At 43.0% G+C, this 25605-nt stretch overlaps 1 protein-coding gene and 5 gene segments (V, D, J or C); all 6 read right to left on the minus strand.

Moving 5' to 3' along the window:
- The window catches only part of LOC118210508 (M1-specific T cell receptor beta chain-like), a 128818-nt gene that overhangs the window by 22885 nt on the left and 80328 nt on the right, over window positions 1-25605 (minus strand). Inside the window, exon 4 of the mRNA XM_035387130.1 lies at window positions 21612-21621. Coding sequence (XP_035243021.1) covers window positions 21612-21621 — 10 coding nt within the window. The remainder of the gene's footprint in view (window positions 1-21611; window positions 21622-25605) is intronic.
- On the minus strand, window positions 3591-4422 carry LOC118219444. The segment is given in 3 exon segments: window positions 3591-3964; window positions 4066-4181; window positions 4357-4422. Coding segments are annotated over 2 exon segments (360 nt in total).
- Window positions 6554-9430, minus strand: LOC118215988. The segment is given in 2 exon segments: window positions 6554-7387; window positions 9217-9430. Coding segments are annotated over 2 exon segments (360 nt in total).
- On the minus strand, window positions 11611-12316 carry LOC118212685. The segment is given in 2 exon segments: window positions 11611-11952; window positions 12054-12316. Coding segments are annotated over 2 exon segments (360 nt in total).
- LOC118218892 lies at window positions 16648-17571 on the minus strand. The segment is given in 2 exon segments: window positions 16648-17139; window positions 17241-17571. Coding segments are annotated over 2 exon segments (360 nt in total).
- Window positions 24509-25600, minus strand: LOC118213296. The segment is given in 2 exon segments: window positions 24509-25131; window positions 25233-25600. Coding segments are annotated over 2 exon segments (360 nt in total).

Consider the following 25605-nt stretch of genomic DNA (forward strand, 5'->3'; position numbering starts at 1 on the left):
CTAGCACTTTTAGCACTGTTAACCCTTGCACCTTCAGGCAAAACGTGACCTGAATTGAACTGAGCTGAGCTGAATTTGGGGTGGAACCAGCGGAGGGACGGGTGCAGCACGGAGGCCTGTGCCGTTAGTGAGCTCAGCAGCTGTACAGCGGGAGGAGGCCCCTCCCTCCAGCAGGGTGTACAGTATGTGGTTAATAGGGGTTATTGTCGTGTAGCGTCGCTGTTCTGGGTTAGCGTGCAATACTAGAGGCGCAGAAATACACAGCCGAGTCCCCGGCCGCCAAATCCTTTATCTGCAGAGATGACTTCTTCACTTCAGGACGCTCCATCGCGTATTTGGATGCGTTGAAGGGCGGCTCTATTGTCACATCGCCTTGGCCAGGAGAATACGCGATCAAACACATTCCTCTGTCGCTGTCCTGCCTGTACCAGAACATTCTTATGTAAGTAGCATCGTCGTGTTCACAGTGCAGGGTTTCGGACTCATTCACGGTCCTCGTGAACATCTCTGGCCGTTTCTGCAGTACTGTGACTCCATCGGAGGACTCTGTGAGAGAAACAGGAAGGAATTTAATCACAGAAGTCTTCAGCTCCAAATGATCTGCTATTTGTTTTTGTAATAAAGCAGTTATTTGTTAGAGAACTCTTACTGGTATTGAAGAGCAAAGCCACAAATACATAAAGCAGCTCCATGTTATCCAGGGTGGAGGGACGTGGTGTGGACAGCCTGATAGCTTCCTCTACTCTATTCCTTCCCTTGGCTATTCTGTTGAACAATGTCACAAATAGACCTCAAAAACACATTGTAATTATAGGCACCAGTGTAGAGCTCAGCACATTATATAATAACAAGTGATGAAGCAAGTCAACACAGTCCTTTGACTGGCATCCTTAACACAAATGCTTTTTTCAAAAGTGCAGTTTGCTTTTTCAAGTCCTCACAGTGATGAACTTATTGTCTCTTCCTTTTTCCGGTCTCTGTTCTCTTTCTTGCATCTTTCTCTCTCTCTCTCTCTTGCTGTTTCTCTCCCTCCCACTCTCCCTCCCTCGTTTCACACCTGGACTGTGTCAGCGGGTACAGGAAATGATGTCACAAGGAGTTGTGTCCCTACAGTTGCATTGACTGAGCCCATGGAGTAAAGATCTGAGGATTTAAGAGGGTCATATATTCTGACATTTTCTTTATGGTGTGTACGTTTAAATATTCATGCATGCATTTGAAACTGTCAAACAAAAGTGCAGTTTGTAGTTTTTTGAATTAAATATTTGAACAGACACGTTTCAGAATGTTCATTTAAGGAGATGGAAACATGAAGGTGTTTGCCCATGTACCTGAGAAACGGTGCTTCTACTCACCTTCCAGCTCTGCTGATGCAGAAATTTAAATTCTTTTTAGCAGAGGAACTTCAAATAGAAGTTTTGTTCTTCATATTGAAGCTCTCATATTTATGAATGAAACAGCTGACATGTACAATGTATTTGACACCTCAGGATCATCAAAAGGCTTCAAAGATGAACAGAGCGAGTAAATTTCAGTCAGCGGAACTGGGAATCTCACACTCATCACATATACAGAATGTACAGGCTGTGTGTGTATAACTCGGATATTTCTTGTATTTCATTTTTTGTCTGGATTGTTTGTATTGTATTTATTTTATTAATTGTCTGTTGTCCGTAAAGTTTTACATTGTCAGGAGACACCACAAAATAAGATTCTCCTAGTACTTTTAGCACTGTTAACCCTTGCACCTTCAGACAAAACTTGACCTGAATTGAACTGAGCTGAGCTGAATTTGGGGTGGAACCAGCGGAGAGACGGGTGCAGCACGGAGGCCTGTGCCGTTAGTGAGCTCAGCAGCTGTACAGCGGGAGGAGGCCCCTCCCTCCAGCAGGGTGTACAGTATGTGGTTAATAGGGGTTATTGTCGTGTAGCGTCGCTGTTCTGGGTTAGCGTGCATAACTAGAGGCACAGAAATACACAGCCGAGTCCCCCACCGCCAAATCCTTTATCTGCAGAGACGACTTCTTCACTTCAGGACGCTCCATCGCGTATTTGGATGCGTTGAAGGGCGGCTCTATTGTCACATCGCCTTTGCCTAAAGAATATGCGATCAAATGCATTCCTCTGCCGCTGTCCTGCCTGTACCAGTACATATAGTCGTGGTTAGCATCGTCGTGTTCACAGTGCAGGGTCTCAGTCCCCATCCTGGTGAACATCTCTGGCTGTTTCTGCAGTACTGTGACTCCATCGGATGACTCTGTGAGAGATACAGGAAGAAATTTAATCACAGAAGTCTTCAGCTCCATATGATTTGGTAATTTTTTATAATAAAGTAGTTATTTGTTTAGAGAACTCTTACTGGTACTGAAGAGCAAAGCCACAAATACATAAATCAGCTCCATGCTATCCAGGGTGGAGAGACGTGGTGTCAACAGCCTGATAGCTTCCTCTAGTCTATTCCCTCTCTCGGCTATTCTGTTGAACAATATCACAAATAGATCTCAATGCACATTGTGATTATAGGCACCAGTGTTATGCTCAGAACGTCATCTAATCACAAGTGATAAAGCAAGTCAACGCAGTCCATTGACTGGTATCATTAACAAAAATGCTTTTTTCAAAAGTGCAGTTGGCTTTTTCAAGTCCTCACAGTGATGAACTTGTTGTCTCTTCCTTCTTCCTGTCTCTGATGTTCTCTTTCTTGCATCTTTCTCTCTCTCTCTCTCTCTTGCTCTTTCTCTCCCTCCCATTCTCCCTCGCTCATTTCACACTATGACTGTGTCAGTGGGTACAGGAAATGATGTCACAAAGAGTTCTGTCCCCACAGTTACATTGAGCCCATGGAGTAAAGATATGAGGATTTTGGAGGGTTACATATTCAAACATTTTCTTCAAGGTCTGTACGTATAAATATTCATGCACGTATTTGAAACTGTTGAATGCAAGTTCCATTTGTGGTTTGTTGAATGAAGAGTTTGAACAGGTCAGTTACTTTCAGACTGTCAATAAGGAGATGGTGTTTGAAGAAGTACTTGAGAAAAGGTGATACTTCTGCTCATCATCCAGCCCTGCTGGTGCAGAAGTTAAAATTCTTATTCGCAGAGGAACTTTAAATAGAAGTTCTGTTTTTCATACTGAAGCTCTCATATTATTAATTCAATTTACAATGTATTTGATACCATAGGATCATGAAAAGGCTTCAATGTTGAACAGAGTAAGTAAGTTTCAGTAAGTGGACCCGGGAGTCTTGCACTCATCACATATACACAATTTACAGGTTGTTTTTGTATAACTACTGTATTTCTTATATATTATGTTTTCTATATTGCCTGGATTGTTTGCATTGTATTTATCATATTAATTGTCTATTGTCTGTAAAGTTTTACATTGTCTGGAGACACCACATAATAAGATTCTCCTAGCACCTTTAGCACTGTTAACCCTTGCCCCTTCAGAATAAACTTGACCTGAATTGAACTGAGCTGAGCTGAATTTGGGGTGAAGCCAGCGGAGGGACGGGTGCAGCACGGAAGCCTGTGCCGTTAGTGAGCTCAGCAGCTGTACAGCGGGAGGAGGCCCCTGCCTCCAGCAGGGTGTACAGTATGTGGTTAATAGGGGTTATTGTCGTGTAGCGTCGCTGTTCTGGGTTAGCGTGCAATACTAGAGGCGCAGAAATACACAGCCGAGTCCCCCACCGCCAAATCCTTTATCTGCAGAGACGACTTCTTCACTTCAGGACGCTCCATCGCATATTTGGATCCGTTGAAGGGCGGCTCTATGTTCACATCGCCTTGGCTGAAAGAATACGCGACCAAACGCATTCCTCTGCCGCTGTCCTGCCTGTACCAGTACATTCTGTAGTGGTTAGCATCATCGTGTTCACAGTGCAGGGTCTCAGACTCATTCCCCGTCCCCGTGAACATGTCTGCCCGTTTCTGCAGTACGGTGACTCCATCGGAGGACTCTGTGAGAGAAACAGGAAGAAATTTAATCACAGAAGTGTTCAGCTCTATATGATCTGGCAATTTTTTATAATAAAGTAGTTATTTGTTAGAGAACTCTTACTGGTACTGAAGAGCAATGCCACAAATACATAAAGCAGCTCCATGTTATCCAGGGTGGACAGACGTGGTGTCAACAGCCTGATAACTTCCTCTAGTCTATTCCCTCTCTCGGCTATTCTGTTGAACAATGTCACAAATAGACCTCAACACACATTGTGATTATAGGCATCAACGTAGAGCTCAGCAAATGATCTAATAACAAGTGATAAAGCAAGTCAACGCAGTCCTTTGACTGGCATCATTAACAAAAATGCTTTTATCAAAAGTGCAGTTTGCTTTTTCAAGTCCTCACAGTGATGAACTTATTGTCTCTTCCTTTATCCGGTCTCTGATGTTCTCTTTCTTGCATTTTTCTCTCTCTCTCTCTCTCTCGCTCTTACTCTCCCTCCCTCATTTCACAGAAGGACTGTGTCTGTGGGTACAGGAAATGATGTCACGAAGAGTTCTGTCCCCACAGTTACATTGATTGAGCCCATGGAGTAAAGATCTTAGGATGTTGGAGGGTTATATATTCAAACATTTTCTTCAAGGTCTGTACGTATAAATATTCATGCACGTATTTGAAACTGTCGAATGCAAGTTCCATTTGTAGTTTGTTGAATGAAGAGTTTGAACAGGTCAGTTACTTTCAGACTGTCAATAAGGAGATGGTGTTTGAAGAAGTACCTGAGAAAAGGTGATACTTCTGCTCATCATCCAGCCCTGCTGGTGCAGAAATTAAAATTTTTATTGGCAGAGAAACTTTAAATAGAAGTTCTGTTTTTCATACTGAAGCTCTCATATTATGAATTAAATTTACAATGTATTTGATACTATAGGATCATGAAAAGGCTTCAATGTTGAACAGAGTAAGTAAGTTTCAGTAAGTGGACCCGGGAGTCTTGCACTCATCACATATACACAATTTACAGGTTGTTTTTGTATAACTACTGTATTTCTTATATATTATGTTTTCTATATTGCCTGGAATGTTTGCATTGTATGTATCATATTAATTGTCTATAGTCCGTAAGGTTTTACATTGTCAGGAGACACCACATAATAAGATTCTCCTAGCACCATTAGCACTGTTAACCCTTGCCCCTTCAGACAAAACTTGACCTGAATTGAACTGAGCTGAGCTGAATTTGGGGTGGAACCAGCGGAGGGACGGGTGCAGCACGGAGGCCTGTGCCGTTAGTGAGCTCAGCAGCTGTACAGCGGGAGGAGGCCCCTCCCTCCAGCAGGGTGTACAGTATGTGGTTAATAGGGGTTATTGTCGTGTAGCGTCGCTGTTCTGGGTTAGCGTGCAATACTAGAGGCGCAGAAATACACAGCCGAGTCCCCCACCGCCAAATCCTTTATCTGCAGAGACGACTTCTTCACTTCAGGACGCTCCATCGTGTATTTGGATGCGTTGAAGGGCGGCTCTATTGTCACATCGCCTTGGCCAGGAGAATACGCGATCATACGCATTCCTCTGCCACTGTCCTGCCTGTACCAGTACATTCTGTAGTGGTCAGCATCGTCGTGTTCACAGTGCAGGGTCTCAGACACATTCCCCGTCCTCGTGAACATCTCTGCCCGTTTCTGCAATACTGTGACTCCATCGGATGACTCTGTGAGAGAAACAGGAAGGAATTTAATCACAGAAGTCTTCAGCTCCACAGGATCTGGTAAGTTTTTATAATAAAGCAGTTATTTGTTAGAGAACTCTTACTGGTACTGAAGAGCAAAGTCACAAATACATAAAGCAGCTCCATGCTATCCAGCGTGGAGGGACGTGGTGTGGACAGCCTGATAGCTTCCTCTAGTCAATTCCCTCTCTCGGCTATTCTGTTGAACAATGTCAGAAATAGTTTCCAGCACACATTGTGATTATGGGCATCAACGTAGAGCTCAGCACATGATCTAATAACAAAGGATCAAACAAATAAACGCAGTCCTTTGACTGGTATCATTAATAAAAATGCTTTTGTCAAAAGTGCAGTTGGCTTTTTCAAGTTCTCGCAGTGATGAACTTGTTGTCTCTTCCTTTTTCCTGTCTCTGACGTTCTTTTTCTTGCATCTTTCTCTCTCTCTCTCTCTCTCTCGCTGTTTCTCTCCCTCCCACTCTCCCTCCCTCGTTTCACACCAGGACTGTGTCAGCGGGTACAGGAAATGATGTCACAAAGAGTTCTGTCCCCACAGTTGCATTGACTGGATCCATGGAGTAAATATCGTAGGATTTTGGAGGGTTATATATTTGGACATTTTCTTTAAGGTCTGTATGTATAAATATTGATGCACGCATTCAAAGCTGTTGAATTCAAATTCTGTTTTTCAGTTGTTGAATGAAAAGTTTGAACAGGTCTGTTACTTTCAGAATGTTTATTTAAGGAGATGGAAGCGTGAAGGTGTTTGAACTTGTACCTGAGAAACGGTGCTTCTGCTCAACTTCCAGCCCTGCTGGTGCAGAAATTTAAATTCTTATTGGCAGAGGAACTTCAAATAGAAGTTTTGTTCTTCATATTGAAGCTCTCATTTTTATGAATGAAACAGCTGACATGTACAATGTATTTGACACCTCAGGATCATCAAAAGGCTACAAAGATGAACAGAGTGAGTAAATTTCAGTCAGCGGAACTGGGAATCTCACACTCATCACATATACAGAATTTACAGGCTGTGTGTGTATAACTCGGATATTTCTTATATTTCATTTTTTGTCTGGATTGTTTGTATTGTATTTATTTTATTAATTGTCTGTTGTCCGTAAAGTTTTACATTGTCAGGAGACACCACATAATAAGATTCTCCTAGCATGTTTAGCACTGTTAAACCTTGCCCCTTCAGACAAAACTTGACCTGAATTGAACTGAGCTGAGCTGAATTTGGGGTGGAACCAGCGGAGGGACGGGTGCAGCACGGAGGCCTGTGCCGTTAGTGAGCTCAGCAGCTGTACAGCGGGAGGAGGCCCCTGCCTCCAGCAGGGTGTACAGTATGTGGTTAATAGGGGTTATTGTCCTGTACCATCGCTGTTCTGGGTTAGCGTGCATAACTAGAGGCGCAGAAATACACAGCCGAGTCCCCCACCGCCAAATCCTTTATCTGCAGAGACGACTTCTTCACTTCAGGACGCTCCATCGCGTATTTGGATGCGTTGAAGGGCGGCTCTATGTTCCCATTGTCCTTGCTCCAAGAGTACGCTATCATGCGCATTCCTCTGCCGCTGTCCTGCCTGTACCAGTACATACTGTAGTGGTTAGCATCGTCGTATTCACAGTGCAGGGTTTCGGACTCAGTCCCCATCCTCGTGAACATCTCTGGCCGTTTCTGGAATACTGTGACTCCATCGGAGGACTCTGTGAAAGAAACAGAAAAGTATTTAATCACAGAAGTCTTAAGCTCCACATGATTTGGTAATTTTTTATAATAAAGTAGTTATTTGATAGAGAACTCTTACTGGTACTGAAGAGCAATGCCACAAACACATAAAGTAGCTCCATGTTATCCAGGGTTGAGGGACGTGGTGTGGACAGCCTGATAGCTTCCTCTAGTTTATTCCCTCTCTCGGCTATTCTGTTGAACAATGTCACAAATAGACCTCAACACACATTGTGATTATAGGCATCAACGTAGAGCTCAGAAAATAATCTAATAACAAGTGATAAAAAAAGTCAACGCAGTCCTTTGACTGGCATCATTAACAAAAATGCTTTTATCAAAAGTGCAGTTTGCTTTTTCAAGTCCTCACAGTGATGAACTTGTTGTCTCTTCCTTTATCCGGTCTCTGATGTTCTCTTTCTTGCATCTTTCTCTCTCTCTCTCTCTCTCTCTCTCTCTCTCTCTCGCTCTTTCTCTCCCTCCCACTCTCCCTCCCTCATTTCACAGAAGGACTGTGTCAGTGGGTACAGGAAATTATGTCACAAAGAGTTCTGTCCCCACAGTTATATTGATTGAGCCCATGGAGTCAAGATCTTAGGATTTTGGAGTGTTATACATTCGAACATTTTCTTCAAGGTCTGTATGTATAAATATTCATGCACGTATTTGAAACTGTCAAATGCAAGTTCCATTTGTGGTTTGTTGAATGAAGAGTTTGAACAGGTCAGTTACTTTCAGACTGTCAGTAAGGAGATGGTGCTTGAAGATGTACCTGAGAAAAGGTGATACTTCTGCTCACCATCCAGCCCTGCTGGTGCAGAAGTTAAAATTCTTATTGGCAGAGGAACTTTAAATAGAAGTTCTGTTTTTCATACTGAAGCTCTCATATTATGAATTAAATTTACAATGTATTTGATACTATAGGATCATGAAAAGGCTTCAATGTTAAACAGAGTGAGTAAGTTTCAGTAAGTGGACCCGGGAGTCTTGCACTCATCACATATACACAATTTACAGGTAGTTTTTGTATAACTACTGTATTTCTTATATATTATGTTTTCTATATTGCCTGGATTGTTTGCATTGTATTTATCATATTAATTGTCTATTGTCCGTAAAGTTTTACATTGTCAGGAGACACCACATAATAAGATTCTCCTAGCACCATTAGCACTGTTAACCCTTGCCCCTTCAGAATAAACTTGACCTGAATTGAACTGAGCTGAGCTGAATTTGGGGTGGAACCAGCGGAGGGACGGGTGCAGCAGGGAGGCCTGTGCCGTTAGTGAGCTCAGCAGCTGTACAGCGGGAGGAGGCCCCTCCCTCCAGCAGGGTGTACAGTATGTGGTTAATAGGGGTTATTGTCGTGTAGCGTCGCTGTTCTGGGTTAGCGTGCATAACTAGAGGCGCAGAAATACACAGCCGAGTCCCCCACCGCCAAATCCTTTATCTGCAGAGACGACTTCTTCACTTCAGGACGCTCCATCGCGTATTTGGATGCGTTGAAGGGCGGCTCTATTGTCGCATCGTCTTTGCCTAAAGAATACGCGATCAAACGCATTCCTCTGCCACTGTCCTGCCTGTACCAGTACATTCTTAAGTAAGTAGCATCGTCGTGTTCACAGTGCAGGGTTTCGGACTCATTCACGGTCCTCGTGAACATCTCTGGCCGATTCTGCAATACTGTGACTCCATCGGATGACTCTGTGAGAGATACAGGAAGGAATTTAATCACAGAAGTCTTCAGCTCCAAATGATCTGCTATTTGTTTTTATAATAAAGCAGTTATTTGGTAGAGAACTCTTACTGGTACTGAAGAGCAAAGCCACAAATACATAAAGCAGCTCCATGTTATCCAGGGTGGAGGGACGTGGTGTGGACAGCCTGATAGCTTCCTCTAGTCTATTCCCTCTCTCGGCTATTCTGTTGAACAATGTCACAAATAGATCTCAACGCACATTGTGATTATAGGCACCTGTGTTATGCTCAGAACATTATCTAATAACAAGTGATAAAGCAAGTCAACGCAGTCCTCTGACTGGTATCATTAACAAAAGTGCTTTATTCAAAAGTGCAGTTGGCTTTTTCAAGTCCTCACAGTGATGCACTTGTTGTCTCTTCCTGTCTCTGATGTTCTCTTTCTTGCATCTTTCTCTCTCTCTCTCTCCTTCTCTCGCTCTTTCTGTCCCTCCCACTCTCCCTCCCTCGTTTCACAGAAGGACTGTCAGTGGGTACAAGAAATGATGTCACGAAGAGTTCTGTCCCCACAGTTATATTGATTGAGCCCATGGAGTAAAGATCTTAGGATCTTGGAGGGTTATATTACATTACATTACATTACAGATATTTAGCAGACGCTCTTATCCAGAGCGACTTACACAACTTTTTACATAGCACTTTACATTGTATCCATTTATACAGCTGGATATATACTGAAGCAATGCAGGTTAAGTACCTTGCTCAAGCGTACAACGGTAGTGTCCTTACCCGGGATTCGAATCTGCGACCTTTCGGTTACAAGCGCAGTTCCTTACCCACTGTGCCACACTCCGTCCTTACATATTCAAACATTTTCTTCAAGGTCTGTACGTATAAATATTCATGCACGTATTTGAAACTGTCGAATACAAGTTCCATTTGTGGTTTGTTGAATGAAGAGTTTGAACAGGTCAGTTACTTTCAGACTGTCAATAAGGAGATGGTGTTTTAAGATGTACCTGAGAAAAGGTGATACTTCTGCTCATCATCCAGCCCTGCTGGTGCAGAAGTTAAAATTCTTATTGGCAGAGGAACTTTAAATATAAGTTCTGTTTTTCATAATGAAGCTCTCATATTATGAATTAAATTTACAATGTATTTGATACTATAGGATCATGAAAAGGCTTCAAACTTGAACAGAGTGAGTAAGTTTCAGTAAGTGGGCCTGGGAGTCTTGCACTCATAACATATACACAATTTACAGGTTGTTTTTGTATAACTACAGTATTTCTTATATATTATGTTTTCTATATTGTCTGGATTGTTTCTATTGTATTTATTTTATTAATTGTCTGTTGTCCGTAAAGTTTTACATTGTCAGGAGACACCACATAATAAGATTCTCCTAGCACCTTTAGCACTGTTAACCCTTGCCCCTTCAGACAAAACTTGACCTGAATTGAACTGAGCTGAGCTGAATTTGGGGTGAAGCCAGCGGAGGGACGGGTGCAGCACGGAGGCCTGTGCCGTTAGTGAGCTCAGCAGCTGTACAGCGGGAGGAGGCCCCTCCCTCCAGCAGGGTGTACAGTATGTGGTTAATAGGGGTTATTGTCGTGTAGCGTCGCTGTTCTGGGTTAGCGTGCAATACTAGAGGCGCAGAAATACACAGCCGAGTCCCCCACCGCCAAATCTTTTATCTGCAGAGATGACTTCTTCACTTCAGGACGCTCCATCGCGTATTTGGATCCGTTGAAGGGCGGCTCTATGTTCACATCGCCTTTGTTAAGAGAATACGCCATCAAACGCATTCCTCTGCCTCTGTCCTGCCTGTACCAGTACATATAGTAGTAAGTAGCATCATCGTGTTCACAGTGCAGGGTCTCAGACTCATTCCCGGTCCTCGTGAACATCTCTGGCCGATTCTGCAATACTGTGACTCCATCGGATGACTCTGTGAGAGATACAGGAAGGAATTTAATCACAGAAGTGTTCAGCTCTATATGATCTGGTAATTTTTTATAATAAAGCAGTTATTTGTTAGAGAACTCTTACTGGTACTGAAGAGCAAAGCCACAAATACATAAAGCAGCTCCATGCTATCCAGGGTGGAGGGACGTGGTGTGGACAGCCTGATAGATTGCTCTAGTCTATTCCCTCTGTCGGCTATTCTGTTGAACAATGTCACAAATAGACCTCAACGCACATTGTGATTATGGGCACCAGTGTTATGCTCAGAACGTTATCTAATAACAAGAGATAAAGCAAGTCAACGCAGTCCTCTGACTGGTATCATTAACAAAAATGCTTTTTTCAAAAGTGCAGTTGGCTTTTTCAAGTCCTCACAGTGATGAACTTGTTGTCTCTTCCCTTTTCCGGTCTCTGATGTTCTCTTTCTTGCATCTTTCTCTCTCTCTCTCTCTCTCTCTCTCTCTCTCGCTGTTTCTCTCCCTCCCTACACCCCTCCCTCCAGCAGGGTGTACAGTATGTGGTTAATAGGGGTTATTGTCGTGTAGCGTCGCTGTTCTGGGTTAGCGTGCATAACTAGAGGCGCAGAAATACACAGCCGAGTCCCCCACCGCCAAATCCTTTATCTGCAGAGACGACTTCTTCACTTCAGGACGCTCCATCGCGTATTTGGATGCGTTGAAGGGCGGCTCTATGTTCACATCGCCTTGGCCAAAAGAATACGCAATCAAACGCATTCCTCTGCCGCTGTCCTGCCTGTACCAGAACATTCTTGTGTAAGTAGCATCGTCGTGTTCACAGTGCAGGGTTTCGGACTCATTCACGGTCCTCGTGAACATCTCTGGCCGATTCTGCAATACTGTGACTCCATCGGAGGACTCTGTGAAAGAAACGGGAAGGAATTTAATCACAGAAGTCTTCAGCTCCACATGATCTGGTAATTTTTTATAATAAAGTAGTTATTTGTTAGAGAACTCTTACTGGTACTGAAGAGCAAAGCCACAAATACATAAAGCAGCTCCATGTTATCCAGGGTGGAGGGAGGTGGTGCGGACAGCCTGATAGCTTCCTCTAGTCTATTCCCTCTCTCGGCTGTTCTGTTGAACAATGTCACAAATAGATCTCAACGCACATTGTGATTATGGGCACCAGTGTTATGCTCAGAACGTTATCTAATAACAAGTGAAAAAGCAAGTCAACGCAGTCCTCTGACTGGTATCATTAACAAAAATGCTTTTTTCAAAAGTGCAGTTTGCTTTTTCAATTCCTCACAGTGATGAACTTGTTGTCTCTTCCTTTTTCCGGTCTCTGACGTTCTCTTTCTTGCATCTTCTCTCTCTCTCTCTCTCTCTCTCTCTCTCTCTTGCTGTTTCTCTCCCTCCCACTCTCCCTCCCTCATTTCACACCAGGACCGTGCCAGTGGGTACAAGAAATGATGTTACAAGGAGTTATGTCCCCACAGTTGCATTGACTGGGCCCATGGAGTAAAGATCGTAGGATTTTGGAGGGTTATATATTTGGACATTTTCTTTAAGGTCTGTATGTATAAATATTCATGCACACATTCAAAGCTGTTGAATACAAATTCTGTTTTTCAGTTGTTGAATGAAAAGTTTGAACAGTTCTGTTACTTTCAGAATGTTTATTTAAGGAGATGGATGCGTGAAGGTGTTTGAACATGTACCTGAGAAACGGTGCTTCTACTTACCTTCCAGCCCTGCTGATGCAGAAATTTAAATTCTTATTGGCAGAGGAACTTCAAATAGAAGTTTTCTTCCTTCATATTGAAGCTCTCATATTTATGAATGAAACAGCTGACATGTACAATGTATTTGACACCTCAGGATCATCAAAAGGCTACAAAGATGAACAGAGTGAGTAAATTTCAGTCGGCGGAACTGGGAATCTCACACTCATCACATATACAGAATTTACAGGCTGTGTGTGTATAACTCGGATATTTCTTGTATTTCATTTTTTGTCTGGATTGTTTGTATTGTATTTATTTTATTAATTGTCTGTTGTCCGAAAGTTTTACATTGTCAGGAGACACCACATAATAAGATTCTCCTAGCACCTTTAGCACTGTTAACCCTTGCCCCTTCAGAGTAAACTTGACCTGAATTGAACTGAGCTGGGCTGAATTTGGGGTGGAACCAGCGGAGGGACGGGTGCAGCACGGAGGCCTGTGCCGTTAGTGAGCTCAGCAGCTGTACAGCGGGAGGAGGCCCCTCCCTCCAGCAGGGTGTACAGTATGTGGTTAATAGGGGTTATTGTCGTGTAGCGTCGCTGTTCTGGGTTAGCGTGCATAACTAGAGGCGCAGAAATACACAGCCGAGTCCCCCTCCGCCAAATCCTTTATCTGCAGAGACGACTTCTTCACTTCAGGACGCTCCATCGCGTATTTGGATGCGTTGAAGGGCGGCTCTATGTTCACATTGCCTTGGCCTATAGAATACGCGATCAAACGCATTCCTCTGCCGCTGTCCTGCCTGTACCAGAACATTCTTAAGTAAGTAGCATCGTCGTGTTCACAGTGCAGGGTTTCGGACTCATTCACGGTCCTCGTGAACATCTCTGGCCGATTCTGCAATACTGTGACTCCATCGGATGACTCTGTGAGAGATACAGGAAGGAATTTAATCACAGAAGTGTTCAGCTCCATATGATCTGGTATTTTTTTGTAATAAAGCAGTTATTTGTTAGAGAACTCTTACTGGTACTGAAGAGCAAAGCCACAAATACATAAAGCAGCTCCATGTTATCCAGGGTGGAAGGAGGTGGTGTGGACAGCCTGACAGCTTCCTCTAGTCTATTCCCTCTCTTGGCTATTCTGTTGAACAATGTCACAAATAGATCTCAACACACATTGTGATTATGGCCATCAACGGAGAGCTTAGCATATGATCTATTAACAAACGATCAAACAAATAAACGTATTCCATTCACTGGTTTCATTAACAAAAATGCTTTTTTCAAAAGTGCAGTTGGCTTTTTCAAGTCCTCACAGTGATGCACTTGTTGTCTCTTCCTTCTTCCTCTCTCTGATGTTCTCTTTCTTGCATCTTTCTCTCTCTCTCTGTCCTTCTCTCGCTCTTTCTGTCCCTCCCACTCTCCCTCCCTCATTTCACAGAAGGACTGTGTCAGTGGGTACAGGAAATTATGTCACGAAGAGTTCTGTCCCCACAGTTACATTGATTGAGCCCATGGAGTAAAGATCTTAGGATTTTGGAGGGTTACATATTCAAACATTTTCTTCAAGGTCTGTACGTATAAATATTCATGCACGTATTTGAAACTGTCGAATACAAGTTCCATTTGTGGTTTGTTGAATGAAGAGTTTGAACAGGTTAGTTACTTTCAGACTGTCAATAAGGAGATGGTGCTTGAAGATGTACCTGAGAAAAGGTGATACTTCTGCTCATCACCCAGCCCTGCTGGTGCAGAAGTTAAAATTCTTATTGGCAGAGGAACTTTAAAAAGAAGTTCTGTTTTTCATACTGAAGCTCTCATATTATTAATTAAATTTACAATGTATTTGATACTATAGGATCATGAAAAGGCTGCAATGTTGAACAGAGTGAGTAAGTTTCAGTAAGTGGACCCGGGAGTCTTGCACTCATAACATATACACAATTTACAGGTTGTTTTTGTATAACTACAGTATTTCTTATATATTATGTTTTCTATATTGTCTGGATTGTTTCTATTGTATTTATTTTATTAATTGTCTATTGTCTGTAAAGTTTTACATTGTCAGGAGACACCACATAATAAGATTCTCCTAGCACTTTTAGCACTGTTAACCCTTGCACCTTCTGACAAAACTTGACCTGAATTGAACTGAGCTGAGCTGAATTTGGGGTGGAACCAGCGGAGGGACGGGTGCAGCACGGAGGCCTGTGCCGTTAGTGAGCTCAGCAGCTGTACAGCGGGAGGAGGCCCCTTCCTCCAGCAGGGTGTACAGTATGTGGTTAATAGGGGTTATTGTCGTGTAGCGTCGCTGTTCTGGGTTAGCGTGCAATACTAGAGGCGCAGAAATACACAGCCGAGTCCCCCACCGCCAAATCCTTTATCTGCAGAGACGACTTCTTCACTTCAGGACGCTCCATCGCGTATTTGGATGCGTTGAAGGGCGGCTCTATGTTCACGGTGCCTTGGCCAGGAGAATATGCCATCAAACGCATTCCTCTGCCACTGTCCTGCCTGTACCAGTACATTCTGTAGTGGTCAGCATCGTCGTGTTCACAGTGCAGGGTCTCAGACTCATTCCCCGTCCTCGTGAACATCTCTGCCTGTTTCTGCAGTACTGTGACTCCATTGGATGACTCTGTGAGAGAAACAGGAAGAAATTTAATGACAGAAGTCTTCAGCTCCACATGATCTGCTATTTGTTTTTGTAATAAAGCAGTTATTTGTTAGAGAACTCTTACTGGTATTGAAGAGCAAAGCCACAAATACATAAAGCAGCTCCATGTTACCAGGGTGGAGGGACGTGGTGTGGACAGCCTGATAGCTTCCTCTACTCTATTCCCTCTCTTGGCTATTCTGTTGAACAATGTCACAAATAGACCTCAAAAACACATTGTGATTATAGGCACCAGTGTAGAGCTCAGCACATTATATAATAACAAGTGATAAAGCAAGTCAACGCAGTCCTTTGACTGGCATCATTAACAAAAATGCTTTTTTCAAAAGTGCAGTTTGCTTTTTCAAGTCCTCACAGTGATGAACTTATTGTCTCTTCCTTTTTCTGGTCTCTGATGTTCTCTCTCTTGCATCTTTTTCTCTCTCTCTCTCTCTCTCTCTCTCTCTCTCTTGCTGTTTCTCTCCCTCCCACTCTCCCTCCCTCGTTTCACACCAGGACTGTGTCAGCGGGTACAGGAAATGATGTCACAAGGAGTTGTGTCCCTACAGTTGCATTGACTGAGCCCATGGAGTAAAGATCTGAGGATTTAAGAGGGTCATATATTCTGACATTTTCTTTAAGGTGTGTACGTTTAAATATTCATGCATGCATTTGAAACTGTCAAACAAAAGTGCAGTTTGTAGTTTTTTGAATTAAATATTTGAACAGATACGTTTCAGAATGTTCATTTAAGGAGATGGAAGCATGAAGGTGTTTGCCCATGTATCTGAGAAACGGTGCTTCTACTCACCTTCCAGCCCTGCTGGTGCAGAAATTTAAATTCTTATTGGCAGAGGAACTTCAAATAGAAGTTTTGTTCTTCATATTGAAGCGCTCATATTTATGAATGAAACAGCTGACATGTACAATTTATTTGATACCTCAAGATCATCAAAAGGCTACAAAGATGAACAGAGTGAGTAAATTTCAGTCAGCGGAACTGGGAGTCTCACACTCATCACATATACAGAATTTACAGGCTGTGTGTGTATAACTCGGATATTTCTTATATTTCATTTTTTGTCTGGATTGTTTGGATTGTATTTATTTTATTAATTGTCTGTTGTCCGTGAAGTTTTACATTGTCAGGACACACCACATAATAAGATTCTCCTAGCACCTTTGGCGTTGTTAACCCTTGCACCTTCAGACAAAATTTGACCTGAATTGAACTGAGCTGAGCTGAATTTGGGGTGGAACCAGCGGAGGGACGGGTGCAGCACGGAGGCCTGTGCCGTTAGTGAGCTCAGCAGCTGTACAGCGGGAGGAGGCCCCTTCCTCCAGCAGGGTGTACAGTATGTGGTTAATAGGGGTTATTGTCGTGTAGCGTCGCTGTTCTGGGTTAGCGTGCAATACTAGAGGCGCAGAAATACACAGCCGAGTCCCCCACCGCCAAATCCTTTATCTGCAGAGACGACTTCTTCACTTCAGGACGCTCCATCGCGTATTTGGATGCGTTGAAGGGCGGCTCTATGTTCACGATGCCTTGGCCAGGAGAATATGCCATCAAATGCATTCCTCTGTCTCTGTCCTGCCTGTACCAGTACATATAGTCGTGGTTAGCATCGTCGTGTTCACAGTGCAGGGTCTCAGACTCATACTCGGTCCTTGTGAGTATCTCTGGCCGTTTCTGCAGTACTGTGACTCCATCTGAGGACTCTGTGAAAGAAACAGGTCAGAAATTACTCACCAAAGTGTTCAGTTTCATATGATTTGTTAATTTTTTATAATAAAGCAGTTATTTGTTTGAGAACTCTTACTGGTACTGAAGAGCAAAGCCACAAATACATAAAGCAGCTCCATGTTATCCAGGGTGGAGGGAGGTGGTGTGGACAGCCGGATAGCTTCCTCTAGTCTATTCCCTCTCTTGGCTATTCTGTTGAACAATGTCAGAAATAGATCCCAACACACATTGTGATTATGGTCATCAACATAGAGCTCAGCACATGATCTAATAACAAACGATCAAACAAATAAACGTATTCCATTCACTGGTTTCATTAACAAAAATGCTTTTTTCAAAAGTGCAGTTGCCTTTTTCAAGTCCTCACAGCGATGAACTTGAGGTCTTTTCTTTCTTCCTGTCTCTGATGTTCTCTCTCTTGTATCTCTCTCTCTCTCTCTCTCTCCCTCCCTCCCTCCCTACACCCCTCCCTCCAGCAGGGTGTACAGTATGTGGTTAATAGGGGTTATTGTCGTGTAGCGTCGCTGTTCTGGGTTAGCGTGCATAACTAGAGGCGCAGAAATACACAGCCGAGTCCCCCACCGCCAAATGCTTTATCTGCAGAGACGACTTCTTCACTTCAGGACGCTCCATCGCGTATTTGGATGCGTTGAAGGGCGGCTCTATGTTCACATCGCCTTGGCCAAAAGAATACGCGATCAAACGCATTCCTCTGCCTCTGTCCTGCCTGTACCAGTACATATATAAGTAGCTAGCATCGTCGTGTTCACAGTGCAGGGTCTCAGACTCAGTCCCCATCCTGGTGAACATCTCTGGCTGTTTCTGCAGTACTGTGACTCCATCGGATGACTCTGTGAGAGATACAGGAAGGAATTTAATCACAGAAGTCTTCAGTTCCACATGATCTGCTATTTGTTTTTATAAAAAAGCAGTTATTTGTTAGAGAACTCTTACTGGTACTGAAGAGCAAAGCCACAAATACATAAAGCAGCTCCATGTTATCCAGGGTGGAGGGACGTGGTGTGGACAGCCTGATAGCTTCCTCTAGTCTATTCCCTCTCTCGGCTATTCTGTTGAACAATGTCACAAATAGATCTCAACGCACATTGTGATTATAGGCACCAGTGTAGAGCTCAGCACATGATCTAATAACAAGTGATAAAGCAAGTCAACGCAATCCTCTGACTGGTATTATTAACAAAAATGTTTTTTTCAAAAGTGCAGTTTGCTTTTTCAAGTCCTCACAGTGACAAACTTGTTGTCTCTTCCTTCTTCCTGTCTCTGATGTTCTCTTTCTTGCATCTTTCTCTCTCACTCTATTTCTCTTGCTCTTTCTCTCCCTCCCATTCTCCCTCGCTCATTTCACACTATGACTGTGTCAGTGGGTACAGGAAATGATGTCACGAAGAGTTCTGTCCCCACAATTACATTGAATGAGTCCACGGAGTAAAGATATGAGGATTTTGGAGGGTTAAATATTCAAACATTTTCTTCAAGGTCTGCACGTATAAATATTCATGCACGTATTTGAAACTGTCGAATGCAAGTTCCATTTGTGGTTTGTTGAATGAAGAGTTTGAACAGGTCAGTTACTTTCAGACTGTCAATAAGGAGATGGTGTTTGAAGAAGTACCTGAGAAAAGGTGATACTTCTGCTCATCATCCAGCCCTGCTGGTGCAGAAGTTAAAATTCTTATTGGCAGAGGAACTTTAAATAGAAGTTCTGTTTTTCATACTGAAGCTCTCATATTATGAATTAAATTTACAATGTATTTGATACTTTAGGATCATGAAAAGGCTGCAATGTTGAACAGAGTGAGTAAGTTTCAGTAAGTGGACCCGGGAGTCTTGCACTCATCACATATACACAATTTACAGGTAGTTTTTGTATAACTACTGTATTTCTTATATATTATGTTTTCTATATTGTCTGGATTGTTTCTATTGTATTTATTTTATTAATTGTCTGTTGTCCGTAAAGTTTTACATTTTCAGGAGACACCACATAATAAGATTCTCCTAGCACCTTTGGCACTGTTAAACCTTGCCCCTTCAGAAAAAACGTGACCTGAATTGAACTGAGCTGAGCTGAATTTGGGGTGGAACCAGCGGAGGGACGGGTGCAGCACGGAGGCCTGTGCCGTTAGTGAGCTCAGCAGCTGTACAGCGGGAGGAGGCCCCTCCCTCCAGCAGGGTGTACAGTATGTGGTTAATAGGGGTTATTGTTGTGTAGCGTCGCTGTTCTGGGTTAGCGTGCAATACTAGAGGCGCAGAAATACACAGCCGAGTCCCCCACCGCCAAATCCTTTATCTGCAGAGACGACTTCTTCACTTCAGGACGCTCCATCGCGTATTTGGATGCGTTGAAGGGCGGCTCTATTGTCGCATCGTCTTTGCCTAAAGAATACGCCATCAAACGCATTCCTCTGCCACTGTCCTGCCTGTACCAGTACATTCTTAAGTAAGTAGCATCGTCGTGTTCACAGTGCAGGGTTTCGGACTCATTCACGGTCCTCGTGAACATCTCTGGCCGATTCTGCAATACTGTGACTCCATCGGATGACTCTGTGAGAGATACAGGAAGGAATTTAATCACAGAAGTCTTCAGCTCCAAATGATCTGCTATTTGTTTTTATAATAAAGTAGTTATTTGGTAGAGAACTCTTACTGGTACTGAAGAGCAAAGCCACAAATACATAAAGCAGCTCCATGTTATCCAGGGTGGAGGGACGTGGTGTGGACAGCCTGATAGCTTCCTCTAGTCTATTCCCTCTCTCGGCTATTCTGTTGAACAATGTCACAAATAGATCTCAACGCACATTGTGATTATAGGCACCTGTGTTATGCTCAGAACATTATCTAATAACAAGTGATAAAGCAAGTCAACGCAGTCCTCTGACTGGTATTATTAACAAAAATGCTTTTTTCAAAAGTGCAGTTGGCTTTTTCAAGTCCTCACAGTGATGCACTTGTTGTCTCTTCCTGTCTCTGATGTTCTCTTTCTTGCATCTTTCTCTCTCTCTCTCCTTCTCTCGCTCTTTCTGTCCCTCCCACTCTCCCTCCCTCGTTTCACAGAAGGACTGTCAGTGGGTACAAGAAATGATGTCACGAAGAGTTCTGTCCCCACAGTTATAATGATTGAGCCCATGGAGTAAAGATTTTAGGATCTTGGAGGATTATATTACATTACATTACATTACAGGTATTTAGCAGACGCTCTTATCCAGAGCGACTTACACAACTTTTTACATAGCACTTTACATTGTATCCATTTATACAGCTGGATATATACTGAAGCAATGCAGGTTAAGTACCTTGCTCAAGGGTACAACGGCAGTGTCCTTACCCGGGATTCGAACCTACAACCTTTCGGTTACAAGCGTAGTTCCTTACCCACTGTGCCACACTCCGTCCTTATATATTCAAACATTTTCTTCAAGGTCTGTACGTATAAATATTCATGCACGTATTTGAAACTGTCGAATACAAGTTCCATTTGTGGTTTGTTGAATGAAGAGTTTGAACAGGTCAGTTACTTTCAGACTGTCCATAAGGAGATGGTGTTTTAAGATGTACCTGAGAAAAGGTGATACTTCTGCTCACCATCCAGCCCTGCTGGTGCAGAAGTTAAAATTCTTATTGGCAGAGGAACTTTAAATAGAAGTTCTGTTTTTCATACTGAAGCTCTCATATTATGAATTAAATTTACAATGTATTTGATACTATAGGATCATGAAAAGGCTTCAATGTTGAACAGAGTGAGTAAGTTTCAGTAAGTGGACCCGGGAGTCTTGCACTCATAACATATACACAATTTACAAGTTGTTTTTGTATAACTACAGTATTTCTTATATATTATGTTTTCTATATTGTCTGGATTGTTTCTATTGTATTTATTTTATTAATTGTCTGTTGTCCGTAAAGTTTTACATTTTCAGGAGACACCACATAATAAGATTCTCCTAGCACCTTTGGCACTGTTAAACCTTGCCCCTTCAGAAAAAACGTGACCTGAATTGAACTGAGCTGAGCTGAATTTGGGGTGGAACCAGCGGAGGGACGGGTGCAGCACGGAGGCCTGTGCCGTTAGTGAGCTCAGCAGCTGTACAGCGGGAGGAGGCCCCTCCCTCCAGCAGGGTGTACAGTATGTGGTTAATAGGGGTTATTGTCGTGTAGCGTCGCTGTTCTGGGTTAGCGTGCAATACTAGAGGCGCAGAAATACACAGCCGAGTCCCCGGCCGCCAAATCCTTTATCTGCAGAGACGACTTCTTCACTTCAGGACGCTCCATCGCGTATTTGGATGCGTTGAAGGGCGGCTCTATTGTTGCATCGTCTTTGCCTAAAGAATACGCGATCAAACGCATTCCTCTGCCACTGTCCTGCCTGTACCAGTACATATTGTAGTGGTTAGCATCGTCGTGTTCACAGTGCAGGGTTTCGGACTCAGTCCCTGTGAACATCTCTGGCTGTTTCTGCTGTACTGTGACTCCATCGGAGGACTCTGTGAAAGAAACAGGAAGGAATTTAATCACAGAAGTCTTCAGCTCCACATGATCTGGTAATTTTTTATAATAAAGTAGTTATTTGTTAGAGAACTCTTACTGGTACTGAAGAGCAAAGCCACAAATACATGAAGCAGCTCCATGTTATCCAGGGTGGAGGGACGTGGTGTGGACAGCCTGATAGCTTCCTCTAGTCTATTCCCTCTCTCGGCTGTTCTGTTGAACAATGTCACAAATAGATCTCAACGCACATTGTGATTATAGGCACCAGTGTTATGCTCAGAACGTTATCTAATAACAAGTGATAAAGCAAGTCAACGCAGTCCTTTGACTGGCATCATTAACAAAAATGCTTTTTTCAAAAGTGCAGTTGGCTTTTTCAAGTCCTCACAGTGACAAACATGTTGTCTCTTCCTTATTCCGGTCTCTGATGTTCTCTTTCTTGCATCTCTCTCTCTCTCTCTCTTTCTCTTTCTCGCTGTTTCTCTCCCTCCCACTCTTCCTCCCTCGTTTCACACCAGGACTGTGTCAGTGGGTACAAGAAATGATGTTACAAGGAGTTATGTCCCCACAGTTGCATTGACTGGGCCCATGGAGTAAAGATCTCAGGATTTTGGAGGGTTATATATTTGGACATTTTCTTTAAGGTCTGTATGTATAAATATTCATACACACATTCAAAGCTGTTGAATTCAAATTCTGTTTTTCAGTTGTTGAATGAAAAGTTTGAACAGGTCTGTTACTTTCAGAATGTTTATTTAAGGAGATGGAAGCATGAAGGTGTTTGAACATGTACCTGAGAAACGGTGCTTCTGCTCACCTTCCAGCCCTGCTGGTGCAGAAATTTAAATTCTTATTGGCAGAGGAACTTCAAATAGAAGTTTTGTTCTTCATATTGAAGCTCTCATATTTATGAATGAAACAGCTGACATGTACAATGTATTTGACACCTCACGATCATCAAAAGGCTACAAAGATGAACAGAGTGAGTAAATTTCAGTCAGCGGAACTGGGAATCTCACACTCATCACATATACAGAATTTACAGGCTGTGTGTGTATAACTCGGATATTTCTTATATTTCATTTTTTCTCTGGATTGTTTGTATTGTATTTATTTTATTAATTGTCTATTGTCCGTAAAGTTTTACATTGTCAGGAGACACCACAAAAGAAGATTCTCCTAGCATGTTTAGCACTGTTAAACCTTTTACCTTCAGACAAAACTTGACCTGAATTGAACTGAGCTGAGCTGAATTTGGGGTGGAACCAGCGGAGGGACGGGTGCAGCACGGAGGCCTGTGCCGTTAGTGAGCTCAGCAGCTGTACAGCGGGAGGAGGCCCCTCCCTCCAGCAGGGTGTACAGTATGTGGTTAATAGGGGTTATTGTCGTGTAGCGTCGCTGTTCTGGGTTAGCGTGCAATACTAGAGGCGCAGAAATACACAGCCGAGTCCCCCACCGCCAAATCCTTTATCTGCAGAGACGACTTCTTCACTTCAGGACGCTCCATCGCGTATTTGGATGCGTTGAAGGGCGGCTCTATGTTCACATCGCCTTGGCCAAAAGAATACGCGATCAAATGCATTCCTCTGCCTCTGTCCTGCCTGTACCAGTACATATAGTAGTAAGTAGCATCGTCGTGTTCACAGTGCAGGGTCTCAGACTCATTCACGGTCCTCGTGAACATCTCTGGCCGATTCTGCAATACTGTGACTCCATCGGATGACTCTGTGAGAGATACAGGAAGGAATTTAATCACAGAAGTCTTCAGCTCCACATGATCTGCTATTTGTTTTTGTAATAAAGCAGTTATTTGTTAGAGAACTCTTACTGGTACTGAAGAGCAAAGCCACAAATACATAAAGCAGCTCCATGTTATCCAGGGTGGAGGGACGTGGTGTGGACAGCCTGATAGCTTCTTCTACTCTATTCCCTCTCTTGGCTATTCTGTTGAACAATGTCACAAATAGACCTCAAAAACACATTGTAATTATAGGCACCAGTGTAGAGCTCAGCACATTATATAATAACAAGTGATAAAGCAAGTCAACGCAGTCCTTTGACTGGCATCATTAACAAAAATGCTTTTTTCAAAAGTGCAGTTTGCTTTTTCAAGTCCTCACAGTGATGAACTTATTGTCTCTTCCTTTTTCCGGTCTCTGATGTTCTCTTTCTTGCATCTTTTTCTCTCTCTCTCTCTCTCTCTCTCTCTCTCTTGCTGTTTCTCTCCCTCCCACTCTCCCTCCCTCGTTTCACACCAGGACTGTGTCAGCGGGTACAGGAAATGATGTCACAAGGAGTTGTGTCCTTACAGTTGCATTGACTGAGCCCATGGAGTAAAGATCTGAGGATTTAAGAGGGTCATATATTCTGACATTTTCTTTAAGGTGTGTACGTTTAAATATTCATGCATGCATTTGAAACTGTCAAACAAAAGTGCAGTTTGTAGTTTGTTGAATTAAATATTTGAACAGATACGTTTCAGAATGTTCATTTAAGGAGATGGAAGCATGAAGGTGTTTGAACATGTACCTGAGAAACGGTGCTTCTGCTCAACTTCCAGCCCTGCTGGTGCAGAAATTTAAATTCTTATTGGCAGAGGAACTTCAAATAGAAGTTTTGTTCTTCATATTGAAGCTCTCATTTTTATGAATGAAACAGCTGACGTGTACAATGTATTTGACACCTCAGGATCATCAAAAGGCTTCAAAGATGAACAGAGTGAGTAAATTTCAGTCAGCGGAACCGGGAATCTCACACTCATCACATATACAGAATTTACAGGCTGTGTGTGTATAACTCGGATATTTCTTGTATTTCATTTTTTGTCTGGATTGTTTGTATTGTATTTATTTTATTAATTGTCTGTTGTCCGTAAAGTTTTACATTGTCAGGAGCCACCACATAATAAGATTCTCCTAGCACCTTTGGCACTGTTAACCCTTGCACCTTCAGAAAAAACGTGACCTGAATTGAACTGAGCTGAGCTGAATTTGGGGTGGAACCAGCGGAGGGACGGGTGCAGCACGGAGGCCTGTGCCGTTAGTGAGCTCAGCAGCTGTACAGCGGGAGGAGGCCCCTCCCTCCAGCAGGGTGTACAGTATGTGGTTAATAGGGGTTATTGTCGCGTAGCGTCGCTGTTCTGGGTTAGCGTGCAATACTAGAGGCGCAGAAATACACAGCCGAGTCCCCCACCGCCAAATCCTTTATCTGCAGAGACGACTTCTTCACTTCAGGACGCTCCATCGCGTATTTGGATGCGTTGAAGGGCGGCTCTATGTTCACGGTGCCTTGGCCAGAAGAATACGCGATCAAACGCATTCCTCTGCCGCTGTCCTGCCTGTACCAGTACATATAGTAGTAAGTAGCATCGTCGTGTTCACAGTGCAGGGTTTCGGACTCATTCACGGTCCTCGTGAACATCTCTGGCCGATTCTGCAATACTGTGACTCCATCGGATGACTCTGTGAGAGATACAGGAAGGAATTTAATCACAGAAGTGTTCAGCTCCATATGATCTGGTATTTTTTTGTAATAAAGCAGTTATTTGTTAGAGAACTCTTACTGGTACTGAAGAGCAAAGCCACAAATACATAAAGCAGCTCCATGTTATCCAGGGTGGAAGGAGGTGGTGTGGACAGCCTGACAGCTTCCTCTAGTCTATTCCCTCTCTCGGCTATTCTGTTGAACAATGTCACAAATAGATCTCAACACACATTGTGATTATGGTCATCAACGTAGAGCTCAGCACATGATCTAATAACAAACGATCAAACAAATAAACGTATTCCATTCACTGGTTTCATTAACAGAAATGCTTTTTTCAAAAGTGCAGTTGCCTTTTTCAAGTCCTCACAGCGATGAACTTGAGGTCTTTTCTTTTTTCCTGTCTCTGATGTTCTCTCTCTTGTGTCTCTCTCTCTCTCTTTCTCCCTCCC

The sequence above is a fragment of the Anguilla anguilla genome, chromosome 1 (assembly GCF_013347855.1).
Source record: "Anguilla anguilla isolate fAngAng1 chromosome 1, fAngAng1.pri, whole genome shotgun sequence".
Taxonomy (NCBI): Eukaryota; Metazoa; Chordata; class Actinopteri; order Anguilliformes; family Anguillidae; genus Anguilla; species Anguilla anguilla.